The sequence below is a fragment of the Lathyrus oleraceus genome, chromosome 5 (assembly GCF_024323335.1).
Source record: "Lathyrus oleraceus cultivar Zhongwan6 chromosome 5, CAAS_Psat_ZW6_1.0, whole genome shotgun sequence".
Classification (NCBI taxonomy): Eukaryota; Viridiplantae; Streptophyta; class Magnoliopsida; order Fabales; family Fabaceae; genus Lathyrus; species Lathyrus oleraceus.
In genome coordinates this window covers 180,712,270-180,724,329 of record NC_066583.1, presented here as the reverse complement: position 1 = coordinate 180,724,329, position 12,060 = coordinate 180,712,270, and the positions used below count along the sequence as shown (strand labels likewise).

The 12,060-nt window shown below is 34.3% G+C and overlaps 1 protein-coding gene across 1 annotated transcript; it reads right to left on the bottom strand.

Moving 5' to 3' along the window:
- Positions 1-201: 201 nt before the first annotated feature.
- LOC127081850 (uncharacterized) lies at positions 202-1,072 on the bottom strand. The gene is made up of 3 exons (XM_051022076.1): positions 917-1,072; positions 623-681; positions 202-527 (listed from the first exon to the last, which is right to left on the bottom strand). Exons 1-3 carry the CDS (start codon positions 984-986, stop codon positions 411-413), a joined length of 246 nt encoding a protein of 81 aa, XP_050878033.1. The 5' UTR covers positions 987-1,072; the 3' UTR covers positions 202-410.
- Between the last annotated feature and the right edge of the window lie 10,988 nt (positions 1,073-12,060).

The following is a 12,060-nucleotide window of genomic DNA, read 5'->3' as shown; positions in this document are numbered from 1 at the left end:
GCTCTGAATACCAATGGTAAGATATTGATCAATCATTAGCTTTTGATTATGCATACAACAAGTACATATAACTTATCATACAAGTGAATAAACTTGATAGCTTATAATTAGCTTACAACACAAGTAGGATAATTACTTCATAATCAAGTAACTAACTAATTAACTGCATTAATCCTAACTTCTCTTGCAATCCAAAGTGAATATAAAAGTAAAATATCAAGCATACTTTATTTATTTAATACCTCATAAGTTACAACTCATACAAATAGTGGCTCCTATGGTTGTCTATATAATCACATCATGTCTTCTCATACATGAATAAAACATTTTGAGGGGAAAGACATAATATGATAATATATAGTTATATTATACGATGACATATGAATATAATTAGTTAGTTGTTAAGTTTTTTAAGGACCCTTTCCATTGCCAGGTTTCTTTGAATGCTTTGGGTTGGGTCCTGCTTCTTCATAATCCAACACAAAATCATGGGACAATAGCTTCCTTGAGTTTGTCTTCATACCATCCTTCATTCAAAAGCAAAATGAAACCAAAATACTTGTTAACTAAAAAGAACAATATCTAAACATCAAATAATAAGAAAAAGAATATAATAAAGTACCTTGTAAAAATAGTAATGAGTAGGAAGCATATTTTCTCTGAATCCTTCATCAGCTAACCCTGAAAAAACAAATATATATTTTTTTAGAATCTGTTTACCTTCTATGTATAATCTTTATTTTATCTATATCTATATCTATATCTATATATATATATATATATATATATCTATATCTATATATATATATATATATATATATATATATATATATATATATATATATATATATATATAATGAGTTGAATTAATCTCTAAAAAATGTAATCTACTTATATAAATTAATAACTTGCTTACCTGAAGATATAGGAAAAGGAATTAAGACCAAGAGTGTAACTAAAAGGAAAATTTTGATTTTATGTTCCATGGCAAGTATATGAAATGAAGCGATATGTGTATTATTGTTTCTCTCTTAATGAGAAACTACATATAAATATCTTGGCAAGGAAATGAAGATAGGGGCACCCCTTTTTAAACTTGGCAAACTGATAGAGAGTGCTCTTGTCATGATGAAATGCAATAACTTTTCACAACACTTGTTAAGTCAACTATAATATGCATTAGGAAAAGACAAACAGTTTCTATTTTTTTTATTTGCATGTGCACCTAAAATTTCCCTGCATGGCTAAAAATCAGCTAGCAATTACATCTTGTGTTGTGTGATTATGTCCACCTTTTCATAAGTCAACTTTGAGTTGCACTTGCAACATTGCCATATAATTTATTTTATATTCTTATGTGCTTGTCAATTTTTAATGCCATGTTAATAAAATGTTTAAGGTCATTTTCAATTAGCTTTAATATGGAAAATCAACGACATTGCACATTGGTATAGTGGTGAAAGTTGATAAATCCTTCTCATAGCTTTGAAAATTTTCTGTGGTACTAATCACCGCATAAAAATGAAATGATGCTTTCATCACAATTTTTAGGCAATAGATGGAGACAAGCATGGAGAGTGGGCTACAGAAGAAGAGAATTGAATGTGGAATGCCCTTAGTGGGTTCACAATCAAAAAAACAGTATTACTAATTTAATCATAAATTAAAATATAGAATATGAATTTAACTTAATCTTCCTTTAGGAGACCATAGCATATGTTGGTAATAATGGTTCTAAATAATAGACTAATAATATAAACTACCACTTTGTATCTGTTTTGGCATTAGTGGACAAAAGGCTAGTTGGCCTGAGTGTCTAACAACTTTTTCTGAAACATATGTTCTATGATTTTTCAACAACATTTTGTCGTATATTTAGAAAGTTAAATTACAATTCAATCGGTAGTTTATATAAATAGAAAATTAATCTAAATTTAATTGGTTTTACTTATCGCACCTTTATGATAAAATAAAATTAATCAAAGATAAAATAAAATAAACTGATAGTAAAGTTAACTCAATATATTATTTACATATACGTCAGTTAGTAATCAAAAGAAATATAGTTGGTAGTTATCACTCAATTATCAAATTTCTTTTTAATGAAATTAGGACTTTTAAAACTATTCTATTTTTGTAAATATTAGTTCTTTTTTTTCTTATTAGGTTAAGCGATTAAAGTGGTAAAGTGCAGAAAATAAAAGGAATTATCCTGATTCTCCTCCTATTCCGAGGGTACTCCGGTCTCTTTACAATACGTAAGAGATTTTATTGTAGTTAGATCTTCCTAAACAAGACCTTAACCAAGTTATCAAGACCAATCCTCTTGAAACTTGTTTTACCAGGGGGGAAAAAACAATCCTTCTTCAATCCTAGATGATAAGTAACCACACCTAATATAAAGTAATCCTTGATATTTAGGAATTTACAATAATAAATTGTATAAAAAGTAAGTTTGTATAATGGACAAGATTTAATCAAATGATTAAAATCTTCTTCTCTTTCAATATATGAAGATTCAAGAACAAATATTCTCTAAGTGCTCAAAGATACTTTGTTGAATATGATATGAAAATGTATTTCAAAAAGTATCTTAGTATAAAATTTCTGTTGAAAATAATGCAGAGAGATTTTATGATTAGTTTAAAAGAGGTGAATGTAAAATGAAATTTTGAAATGTATTTATAGTGATGAAAGCATCCCTTGATAAAACATGGCAATGGTTGGGAAATATTTATGAAATATAATGAGATTATAATTAGGAGACGCCATGAAAAGGAGTGAGTGAAGTAGTACACGATTCAATATTCTCCAAACTTGTTTAGGTGCAATCAATTGCACAATCCTGTCAATCGATTGCAAGGGCTCAAAATTTGAAACGATGAACTAATGCAATCGATTGCAACAAGATGTTAATTGATTGCATGGGTTAAAATTTTGAACTTCAAAGTTCTATTCAATCGATTGCACATGGGTGTTAATCGATTGCTTGCTAAACTAAATTGAAAAAATTTCTAAGTCCACACCTTCATGCATGCATCAAAATTTATTTTCAACCAATGCAATTAAAACATTTTAAAAATATTTTAACAAAGTATGACATGAATATTTTCAAATGCATGATCATTAAAATTGAGCACTTTAAGATTGCATATGATATGAATTTTCATATACCTCGATTGACCATAAGTAATTTTTCCTCTTCTTCTTTGATAATAATATTTTAGCTTGAAACCCTTGTCTTCATCAAAACTTGTTGGAAGCTTGTCTTCACAATCTCCCACTTTTTGAAGATGACAATCATATGTGCAAAGAAGAAGAGTTTTGATCACAATATTCCCCCTTTCTCATAGAATTATATGCTTGGATAACTCCCCCTAAATTTGACAAATCATACTAACTTTGATTCTTCCTGAAAAAGTTAGATTACAAGCATACACACATATATAATATCGTATCCCCCTTTGTCATAATCAAAAAGAAGGGAAAAAATATAATTGAAAGTAAAAAATAGAGAAAGGATATAATGGTCAAGAAATAAAATTTAGAAACATAACCAATATCTTAAACAAAACATAAAATCAACCATAATAATTTAAAAGTGCAAGTCTTATAATCATAAAACGAATAGAAACTTAACTAAAACAAAAACTTAAACATAAACTTTAATATAATAATTAAATAAAAACATAGAAAAACACATTTAGTCTTGATTCATGTATTCTTGGTCACGGTTTTTTTGTGGATTTGCTTGGTTGAAGTTTTGTGGTGGAGCATTAGGTGGCTGACGGAATGTATAACGGTGAGGTGGAATTTCAACATGAGGAGATTGAGTATGAACGAAAATGTTGTTGATTTGGATAGATAAAGAGTGATGCGTGTAAGTCATATAATCCATAACATGTCTCATGTCTTCAGTCTCTTGAGGTACCGAATGAGGATTCTTAACTTCAACATCTAAATTCCAAAGAGTTTTGTCCTTGTAGTTATAAACTACACCTATTTTGTTGTTGCATAGATGAACAATAATCTCCCATTCTTCCATTGGAATCAATTCCTCTTTAACCATATTTACCTCAAAATGTTGAAGAATTTTTGTGATGAAAAAAATATAAGGTAATTCTCGTGCATTCTCATCATGGGTAGCCATGTGCTCAAGAATCATATATGTCCAATTAATTGGAATACCATGCTTCATTGCAAATATAATTTGCATCTCTGTGTCAGTAATGGTAGAGTGATTGGAAAATATTTGCACAATAATGTAGTTCAAAAAGAAGTGAAGCAACCTATCATCCATAAAAAAAAATTCAGCAAACCAAAATATTCTATCAAGAAGCTTACCACCAGTTCTCTTTTTGCACTTCTAGAAAGCTTCATGTTCAGATTTTCTTCTTATACCAAAATAAAATTCTCTTTTTTTTATAGTTTTGAATATGTAGAGTCTTGTGTGTGGTAAATTCTAAACCTTCTGGTGGAATATCCAAAATAGTTCCTAAGAGTTCATAATCAAATTTAAAATAGGTTCCTTTTATAGTAGAACTAATAACACCATCCTTGTAAATCATGTTAGTGTAGAAGGCATTCACTAGGTCAGGAAATATGAGCTCATACATACTAACCAAACCTTTTATTTTTTGACTTACTAGAATTTCTCTAAATTGAAAACAAGGATAAGGAAAAGTATTCAACTTTACATATCTAGGGCCAAAAACAGGTTTGAAGAAAAAGCCTTCAAGTTACCTCTTTTGTTGATCTCTTGAGGGAAACAACTTCTTTAATCTTGAATCAAAGTTTGAGATTGATTTTGGTGGATCAGATGTTGTTGCCTTCTCCTTACCCTTTGATGCCTTACCAATCCGTAGTTTTTGTGCCGTGGATGGAGGTTGGAAAACTTAGAGAATTTTTTATTAAGGTTTATGTTTGGAATTTTTTATGAATGTTTATGTTTGGAATTTTTTATAAAGTTTTATGTTTGGAATTTTTTATGAAGGTTTAAATTTTTTATGGAGAAAAGTTAAAAAGGTAGATGAGAGAAATGATGGGGTTTGGGGAGAATTTATGGGATTTGATATTGGGAAGATGTGTTGGTAAAAGGTAGTAAAGCGTGTTGAATATTTGGTTAAATAGAGAGAGAGAGAGAGAGAGAGAGAGAGAGAGAGAGAGAGAGAGATGGGGAACAAATTCTGAAAAACTCACATGGACCTGCTAGGGTTAATTACATTTGACCAAGAATTACGTGATACCAAAATTAAATGAAAAAAATTGGAAAGTCATACGGGTGTAATCGATTTGAAGCAATGATGTAATTGATTGAAGCAATGATGTAATCGATTGAAGCAATGATATAAATAATTGAAAGGAAAAACCGTTAAAAACAAACCGTTGTAATCGATTGAACCATGTGAGTAACCGATTGCATCACTAAAAAAAGAAAAAACATTTAGCTGCAATCGATTGAAGCAAGAGTGTAATTAATTGCAGTTTTTTAAAAAAAGTTTTCTTTCAGGTGTAATCGATTCAAAATATTGTGCAATCGATTGTAACTTAATAAAAAATGAAATATGCTTCAGGTGTAATCGATTGACGCAAGGGTGTAATCGATTGCATCCAAAAATTTATTTGATTCTCAATCGATTATAACTTAAATGTAATTGATTAATCCTAATGAAAAAATTGAAAAATATTTTAAATAGTTATGCAATTAAGGAAAGGAAATTATACCATAAACATCACATATAATCAAATCTCATATAAAAAAACATATAATCAAATCTTATATAATGAAATTATATAATCAAATAAGAAAATACAATCATATAAACTAAAGTATACATATAAATCTAATTTAATGAAGAAGAATACATATACCTTGTTATATTTATTAGATTCTGTGACTTTACTCATATGAAAATTTCAAGGATATTGACTTGATTTAAATATCATTTTCGCTTAAAATTCCAAGATCTCTTTTGATTTTATAAAATACGTCTCTTGGAAGCGACTTTGTGAAGATGTATGATAGTTGATTCTGGTTATCAATGAAGAAAATTTCAATGTCACCTTTTAGAACATGGTCCCTTAAGAAGTGATGACGTATATCAATATGCTTGGTTATTAATGCATAATTGGATTCTTTGAGATATTTATCCCACTAGTATTGTCGCACTTGAGTGATATACTTCCTAGAATCACACCATAGTCATGAAGTTGTTGTGTTAACCAAAGTATCTAAGCACATCAACTACCAATGACGATATATTCTGCTTCTGCGGTGCTGAGAACCATACTTGCTTGATTTTTGCATGACCAAGAAACTAGAGCATTTCCAAAAATGTGACATGTTCCACTTGTGATTTTTCTATCTGTCTTGCATCCTGTATAATCTGCATCAGAGAAACCTGTTAGACTATGGCCAGGATCTAAAAGGGGGGGTTGAATAGATCCCAATTAAAAATTGAGTCGGCGCTACCAATTTAAAAATTGGTTTTGAAAAATTTGTTTTAAGTGCGGAAGCGGCCGAGGAAAATATAGTCTAAAACGAACTGTTATTGGAAAATCGGATATGCGTCAAGCCTATGGATTAGTGATAATGTAAAATACGAATCACTACACTCGTCACACAATCAAAGATTTGTTTCACTAGCTAGGATTCCTAGTTCCAATGATTCAAAGAGCAAACCAAACTAGATACACAACTAAGATAATTTTGGTTTAGGCAAATTATCAAACACTTGGTGTGTAAAAACACTCCAAGTGATATTTATGTTGAGTAAATGATTCCAATTAATCTAGCACAATATCCTATTGTACTTTGGATTCAAAAACAGAGTTTTAACTTTTTACTCAATTAATATCAAGGTTTGATAAAAGTGCTTATACAAAAATCACTTAATTTTTAAGCTAAAAACAAACATGCAGAAAATTAGAGAAGGCAAAGATTTGATGAGGCAGTTCCCCCGTCGTCCTCGCTTCGGGGTACGTCTGCCCTCAATTCTAAAACTAGAATTAAGATGATTTAATAGATATCACCTATTGAATTTAACCGTTTATACAAGGATTGCAAAGCAAATATACAACAGAACTCTCAAGACGTTGAATGTTGCTTCCACTCCTTGTTCCTTGATTCAAGGTGAATCAAGTCCTTCGATTGTTGTTGATAGACCTCCGATTCCAGCCCCTTTGTTGAATAACCCTCAGTTCTTCAAACCCTCGGCCCGGCTGATCTCAACTACAACAAATCAAACCCGAAATCTTCCCTTCAATATCACTGAATCCGCTACTAGATTGATGAAGACTTCCTCTTCTCAATCACCTTCGCTCAGCTGAAAATTGATGAAGAATTCGTCCAAAAACCCCCAAACACAAACCAGTCTTGGAGGACAAAACTCTAACGATTTTATTTAAGAAAAAACCTGTCACAAGATTCAACTCGAACCGGATTCCCCAATCTCGGCTTCGAACGTTATCACCTTTAACCAATCACAAAGCACTTCAAAAATGGTTGTGTGTAGTTGATGTGTTATGAGATGTTGAAGATGAAGATGATGAATCTTGGACACCTATTTCACCTTTTCTTGTTTCTTTGAACACTTGAATCAATTTGACAAATGTTAGTTGATACAAGTAACTAAACTTCTATATATAGTAACCAACCAACCAACCAAACTTAACAGCTTTTCAGACAGAGTGGGAAATATTCAAAAACTGAATTTGCGCACGAGCAGTCGACCATAGCAGGTCTATGCGTCGATGCATGGCCTGCAGTTTTGGACAGACTGAAGAATACATCAGTATGCGTCGACCATAGGTCGGCGTGCGCTGACCCGTGGGAAAGTGAAAGCTTCATGCGCCGACCCTGTGGTCGACTCAAGTCTCCATGCGCTGACCCGTGACCAACTGCACTATGTTATGCGCCGACCTGTGGTCGACTCAAGCCTCCATGCGCTGACCCGTGACCAACTGCACTATGTTATGCGCTGACCCGTGGTTCAGGCGCTGACCCTTGCGGTCGACTCAAACCCTGCAAATCTGCAAAAATTCATATTTTTGTGGTTTTCATTCATTTTGTCATGACCACATTTTATCCACATATGTTGTATGAAATATAGCAGTTTAGATGAGCATTTAAAAGGATATGATAGGTGATATGTTGCATTTTTTTTGTAGAGGTGGAATCGACAATGCCGATTCATCCATGGTGGTCATTTGTCATCATCGAAACCTATGATCGTATGTTGTATGACAATTTGCCCTTACATACTCCCCCTTTTTGATGATGACAACCTGTGTAAAACCAAAGAGAAAAACGACATGCAATATTTACACACATTATGCACACTCCCCCTTTCTTTTGTAATCTAAGGTTATCTGCAAAACCAACTGTTAATTGTTGTGAATATTTTGGCTTGGCTTTGGTACATGCTCTTCTCCCCCTTTGACAACATCAAAAAGAGAAAAGGAACGATTATTCAACGTAACATAATGTTCAATAGGAGATAGGGAATCATATAATAATATCACACCAAATATTATTACTGAACAAATTAAAAGGAAGATAACATTAAATTGGATTTGCACAAACGAGCACAACAGAAAATTAATTCAGTCAAACAACAAAAAATTACAGATGCATATGTAGTTTTATATCCTAATGGTCTCGTCCTCGATGGTAACAGATATCCGGGTTTCTGTAGGGGTCTGCCAGAGACGATATTTGGTTAGCAACACCACCTAGATACTTGAGACCCACGTCGACCGACCGCTCCTGGCGTTTAAATGTTTCGGTAAATGCTGCATACCGTTCATTCATGCTTGTAGAGAGGTTATCGAGCCTCTCATTTTGTGCTTGAAGTTGGCTGCTAATATGAGCATAGCGCTCATCCTGAGTTTGCATGAAGGATTGTTGAGCCAACTGCATATTTCGCATCATATCCAAGAGTTCATAAGAGTTTGCGTGCTGCGGAGGAGACGGAGGAGATTCTTCATCACCATATTGATACGGCTGATAGAATTGGCGTTGTGTTGACCAGCCCGTATATTGCCATTCACCCCAGCCACCCTGGTTGGGGGCATCTTCTACAGTTGAATAGGTGTTCTGAACCCAAGCTGAGTTTGTGTAGTCGTGAGTGACAACTTGTGGAGGACTATCATCTCCACCATGCTGCTCAAATGCTTGTCCTGCTCCCTCTTCTTCATTTTCCTCTTGGTCTTCTTCTTCACTTTCATCACTGTCATCATCTTCTTCAACAGTCGTAGGAACATACCCTCTGCGAACAAATTTGTATATTCTCCGCTCATCACACCAAAAATATCCCATCATAGACAAAGTTTTTGGGCTGAATTCTTTATATGAGGAAATGGAAGTATACGGAAAGGACGGATAATCCACGTCGGCTGCAGTAAGAACCTCTTGAATAAAAGATCCGTAGGCAAGAGCCGTTCCTCGTCCGGAGTCTCGTAAACCGAACATTCTACTAGCAATGTAGTAGGGCCAGTTTATTTTGCGCTGATTCTTCAGAATGTATATGAGATGAACCTCAGCTTGTTCAACTCGGGGAAGACCACCCTTCTTAGGCTGCAGGATGCGTGACACAATCCATTGGAGTATGCGCTCACCTGTCTTCAGCTTACCGACAGTGACAGTTCGTGGGAATGCGTCACTGTTCACAATGTTGTCTGGGTATGGTCGTTTCAGCATAGCGTTCAAGGCGCTTTTAAACTCATAACCTTCTATTTGGTGAGAGTCAGTTACCTCAGCAGGAGGATTTTCATCAGCATCCAATGTCATATCAAAATATTTGTTCCAAACATTTGACTTAAACGATACCTTCCTTGTGCCGATCCTGGAGTGAAACTTTTTCCCACGAAATTTGTCATGAAGGCAGGCGTAGAACACACGGACCAGGTCTTCCCTATATTTGGCATTGCATTCCAAGAATTTGACAATGTCGTGATACTGTAGCAGAGACATGATTTCTACGAGATGCATGCGTTCTGCGGTGAGTTTGTAGAAGGCATGTTGCCTCACAACTCCTCTTTTATCAATATCTTTGTTAAAGGAGTCGACAAGAGCCGGTGGAACTAATGATACAGCGGTAATGGGTAAAAAGGCAGAGGATAATTCCTGTGATCTCTTACCGGTAGGTCTGCGGGATGAGGAAGCCATTGATAATGATTTTGAAGCTTTGTGTGAGGGTAGAGAGTGAAGCTTGGTGAAGGTTTTTGAGAATGATTTGCAATAAGGAAGTTTGCCCTTTTTATAGATGAGGATTTAGGGTTTTGGGAAGAGGAGAGGCCAAGAGACAATAGGCACTAGGTAGATGCAACTCACAATGTAGTGGGAAGTTTGAAATGTAAATGCACACTTAATGAGAATTTGAATGTAAATGCATGGGAAGTTTGAAAGATTTCTGCAGAGAAAAACTGAGTTTTCGTGCGATGCGTCGACCATACCCTCTGTATGCGTCGATGCATACTGTTTGAATTTAAAAAAAAAAGAAAATTTTGAAGTGTGCGTCGACCATTGCCTTGTTAGGGTCGACTCATACAGGCAAAATTTGCAATTTTCACTATTATGCACATATGCTCACATGTTTGATGCATAAATAGAATGCCACACAACATTTAAACATCCAGACAGATATGGCATAAGAAAAGATACATATATATGTACAATATTATCATGTAATACCACTATTTAGCCATGAAGTTTGGGAGAGAGAGAAGGGTAAAGGAACAATATCACCTCGATGCCGGAATAACTTGATGAACTATATAATTGTGCTTGCAACAACATTAACTTGTTAGAAGTACAAGGTTATAGTGTTAAATGAAATAAGATAAAGCAAGCAATTTATAACGCTCGTTCAGAAATGTCAAGAATACCAAGTTCTCGGCGAATATGAAAGAAAGGCTCAGTAGCTAGCGGCTTTGTGAAAATGTCCGCTAGTTGATTTTCAGTATTAACATGTTCAAATACAACATCACCTTTCTCTACATGATCCCGAAGAAAGTGGTGTCGAATTTCGATATGTTTGGTGCGAGAATGCAACACAGGATTTTTGGTAAGATTAATGGCACTTGTATTGTCACAGAAAATGGAAATACGTTCGAGTTTGAGGTTAAAATCCAATAGTTGTTTCTTAATCCATAGGATTTGAGCACAACAACTACCGGCGGCAACGTATTCCGCTTCGGCGGTTGACAAGGCAACTGAAACTTGTTTCTTGCTATGCCAACTGACCAAGGAATTTGAAAATAAGTGACAAGTGCCACTAGTGCTTTTCCTATCCGATTTGTAACCGGCAAAATCGGAATCGGAGAAACCTACCAATGAGCAATCATTACCTTTAGAATACCATAGTCCATACTTCGGAGTACCGGATAGGTATCGAAGTATTCGTTTGACAGCTTTTAGATGGGATTCCTTGGGACATGATTGATATCTTGCGCACATACATACGCTAAACATAATGTCGGGACGAGAAGAAGTAAGATAGAGAAGTGATCCAATCATACCTCTATACCGTTTTACCTCTACGTTCTTACCGTTTTCATCTTTATTCAAGTTTGTACATGTTGGCATGGGGGTGTCAATGGCCTTGGCTTTTTCCATGTCAAATCTCTTGATAAGGTCCAAACAATACTTTGTTTGACTCACGAATGTTCCTTCATTGAGTTGTTTAATTTGCAAACCGAGAAAGTACGTGAGCTCCCCCATCATACTCATCTCGAATTCACCCTGCATAAGATCCGAAAACTCTCTCACGAGATCCATGTTAGTAGACCCAAAAATAATATCGTCAACATAAATTTGTACTAATATCAAGTGCTTTCCTTGACGTTTAATGAAGAGTGTTGTGTCAACCTTTCCTCTTGAGTAACCTTGATCAAGCAAAAATTTACTTAGTCGCTCATACCAAGCTCTAGGAGCTTGTTTGAGACCATATAAAGCCCTTTTTAGTTTGTAAACATGATCGGGATACTCATGAGATTCAAAACCCGGAGGTTGTGCGACGTAGACCTCTTTATTTATGTGACCGTTAAGGAACGCACTCT